Source organism: Oncorhynchus masou, chromosome 1, assembly GCF_036934945.1.
Source record: "Oncorhynchus masou masou isolate Uvic2021 chromosome 1, UVic_Omas_1.1, whole genome shotgun sequence".
Classification (NCBI taxonomy): domain Eukaryota; kingdom Metazoa; phylum Chordata; class Actinopteri; order Salmoniformes; family Salmonidae; genus Oncorhynchus; species Oncorhynchus masou.
Window position 1 is genome coordinate 66,427,080 of NC_088212.1, and position 3,262 is coordinate 66,430,341.

Sequence of the window (3,262 nt, forward strand, 5' to 3'; positions counted from 1 at the left end):
AACACGAACACTACGACTTATCATGGCAGTAGCCTGACACATTTCCAAAAAGGCTAAGAAGTAACTGCAAGACAGGGAAACAAAATGTTTGAATTTATTGCATCAGTTCAAGATTGGCATTAGTTAAAACACATGATTTAACATGCAATGGCCATGGCATACTGACTAACTTTATCTGAAGTCATCAAATGAATCTGTGTAGCAGAAAATATGAACCCATTTTCAATTCAGCTACTCAACTCATCCAAGCTGCAGCGATAATTGCCTTGATGACATCGCCATCTAGTGGTCAAAATATAGGATGATCTCTAGAACAATCTATTTTGAATATGAACGACACAAAGTCACTTTTCGAAGCAAAATTGTAAAGGCATCCCATGCTATAAATAAATGCATTTGAATAACATCAATGCACACATTGTACAAACTACTAAACAAAACTTCCATAAGCAGGAACATAACTTTAAAAAAGCAGCCTGATCTTATCTTTGGTTTTACATAATCTAAAGCATCAAGGTTTTGTCTCTGATGCTGAATCAGTGTTGGTCTCATCACTGATATTCACACTGATGTCACCGGCGGTCTCTTTGCACACATCCTCTTCAGGCTCAGCCTTAGCTTCTCCCTTAGTCTGGGCTTCCTTTGTGTCCTTCATACAGGTGTGTGCTGCACACTCCTCTGTCTCAATGTACTCGTTCTGCTGCTCCCCATCCCAGCAGAGGAGAATACTCTTGAGGCCATTGATCCTTTTTAAAGAGGAAAAATAAAATGTGACTTTTTTTAAACACAGTTAACACAGCATCAACTTACATCCCTAAAGTCACTCTGATATAAATCAAACGTATGCATGACCATGTCAAACGGTATATGTTATAGTAATTGTGCTTAATGAATTACCTTGATCTAAATAATGGCTTTCAATTCAAGGGATCTTACATATCTATTTTTTTCCCCTTTTACAAAAAAAAGGTTGTAAAACCACTTACTTTCTAAAGTACAAGAGAACGGCCATTGCAGTCAGAAGAAGAACAATAGCCGAGGTGATAAGTAATGCTTTTGGCACCGCTAAAGTAACAGAGCAAAGGAGAGGGAAGAGATTACTCATACAAAATGAGCCTTGTCACTTTCACTCCCAATGGTAATGATGACAGAACATAGGAGAGGTTTGATGGACAACAGCAATGCTGGTAGTTAATGTCTCAAACCTCCAATTGAAGACTTTGCACTGCTCATGGACTGGGGTAGCTCTACCTCTACCTCCTCTGGGTTATCAGAAAAACTACTGAGAGAGAGAAGGGAGGAGCGAGAATGAGAGGTGGGCCGTGCGGACTGTGTGGAAGGGACAAGATGAATGATGGCTGGAGAGAGGGAGGTAGAGGGGGGTGAGGCCGCTCCTGAAGGAGAAGGATGTGGTTAGCAATTTTATTCACTTTCAATTAAATTAATAAATTGATATCCAGCATTGCCATCACAGTGGCTGTTTGCCAAATATTTTCATTTCACTCAATTCCTAAAACTTGGTCAAACCACCCCAGAGACAGTTCAGGAAGTTAATGTAGGATGTTTTTCACGCTCAAATGTTCCCCTTTCCTCTCACGTTCATACAATTGTTAGTTTCAGAAAGGAAATGAAAGTACATGATTTGACTTTCTGGAAAAATTCCAATTACCTCAGAGTTTAGGGTCAACAAAAAGGCACAGAGCAATTAGATTATGTATCCATGAATCACCATACCATAACATTTCTCAACTTTATCTTTGATCCATTGACTGCATGGAAATTAAGATAAAATAAAAATCCTTTACTGTACCTGAAGCATTGAAGCAGAACACATCAAAAAGTTTGGTGACAGAGGCTCTCCATTTGATGACACCGGTCTGGTTTTGACCACAGGTTTTACTGGCCTCAATACGAGGTATCACTGCAAAATGTTCATCAATCCACCCAAACCTAGAGATTCAGCCGATTTAAAAATGGATTTGTTCATTCTCAGAGGTTATCTATTATGAAAAGGATCACTCGCATACAAAGAAGAATCAAATCCAAAAGCCATTTTACCTGCATGTTTCCAAGCCCAGTCTCTGAGCCTCCTCAACCTGGGAATTGGAGGCCATGGTTGCACCCAGAGACCAGCACACCTCCCTGGCCTCAGAGGCATTAAAGGCATAGGCAAACTGGTTGAGGTCATTTGTGTAGCTGACCAGAAACACCCCGGCTATGTGTCTCTCTGGGAAAGCTGTTGATAAGGGAATTGAAGATAAGTTTCTGTGCATATTTGCTGGTTTTAAAACACTAGCAATATTTCACTGTTCTTGTTTCTAATTAGTCAAGTTTATCAATTTGAAAATCCAATAATAAGTCTGAATATTTTAAAGTCCTTTTCCGTTTAGATCATTTAGTGAAAAATCACTTAATGCATTTCCATGCCTTGTATTATTTAATGTATTTTTATATCAATGTTCATCAGTAATCATTAATGAAGATAATAAAATCACTTCAAAATGATGTTCAAAATAATTCTCCAAAAGCACAGTGCATATTTGAGAACTGATTTTGATTAGTGAAAGAAGGCAACATCTTTGAGCTTTAAGGCACAATTCTGAGCTTTGAGGCACATGCAATATAATCAAAATAATCAAAACAAAAAAATAATTCTTACCATGAATTTTGCTAGGATCAACATGTAGACCAGAGAATGACAGTGTGAGAGGCAGCAGTAGTGAGAGTATCCAAACCTGCATCATGGTTACCAATGGTCAGAGACACAGGACTGGGAGCTACTGGGGTGACAAGTGTTCCACTGTGTGTCTGTGAGCCAAAATGAAGAGGTTAGTGAGAGGTGATTCTCTTCAGATCAGAAGGGTGGGTTCATGAAGTAAACAAGGCTGTTGCATAAATGACCAGTCAGGCGAGGTGGTGACAAGGCCACGGAACCACCAGGAACGGGAAGCAGGAAATACGTTGTACAGGCTATTCAGTATGGGCATTTTAGGATCCAACCAGGTCCAAGAATAAGATAAATGTAGCAAGACGCTAACATAACATGGGGCAGAAGCTTCGGAAGTGTGGCATAAACTGCTGAAGTAGTTAATTAACTGAGAATATGATGAACATCTCTTACTCATAATAGTCTGTAATAACACATTATGCTTGAAAAGACGTACGGAGGATTCCATCCAAACTGATCTTCAGAACTCCTTTACCAATTTCAGGAAAACATTTCTGAGATGGTCATGTAAACTACTAACATCAAAACATTGAA

The 3,262-nt window shown here is 39.1% G+C and overlaps 1 protein-coding gene across 1 annotated transcript; it reads right to left on the reverse strand.

Moving 5' to 3' along the window:
• Positions 1-78: 78 nt before the first annotated feature.
• On the reverse strand, positions 79-2,891 carry LOC135548612 (lymphatic vessel endothelial hyaluronic acid receptor 1-like). The gene is made up of 6 exons (XM_064978406.1): positions 2,660-2,891; positions 2,059-2,236; positions 1,811-1,950; positions 1,206-1,394; positions 987-1,065; positions 79-746 (listed from the first exon to the last, which is right to left on the reverse strand). The coding sequence occupies exons 1-6, from the start codon at positions 2,742-2,744 to the stop codon at positions 512-514; spliced, it is 906 nt and encodes a 301-aa protein (XP_064834478.1). The 5' UTR covers positions 2,745-2,891; the 3' UTR covers positions 79-511.
• Between the last annotated feature and the right edge of the window lie 371 nt (positions 2,892-3,262).

Excerpts from the sequence above, each read along its gene's own strand:
- LOC135548612 (XM_064978406.1), bottom strand. The coding sequence starts at position 2,744 with ATGATGCAGGTTTGGATACTCTCACTACTGCTGCCTCTCACACTGTCA. Across the intron at positions 1,951-2,058 it reads CTGGGCTTGGAAACATGCAG|GTTTGGGTGGATTGATGAAC; the intron begins GTAAAATGGCTT and ends CTGAATCTCTAG. Across the intron at positions 1,066-1,205 it reads TGCAAAGTCTTCAATTGGAG|CGGTGCCAAAAGCATTACTT; the intron begins GTTTGAGACATT and ends CTGTTACTTTAG.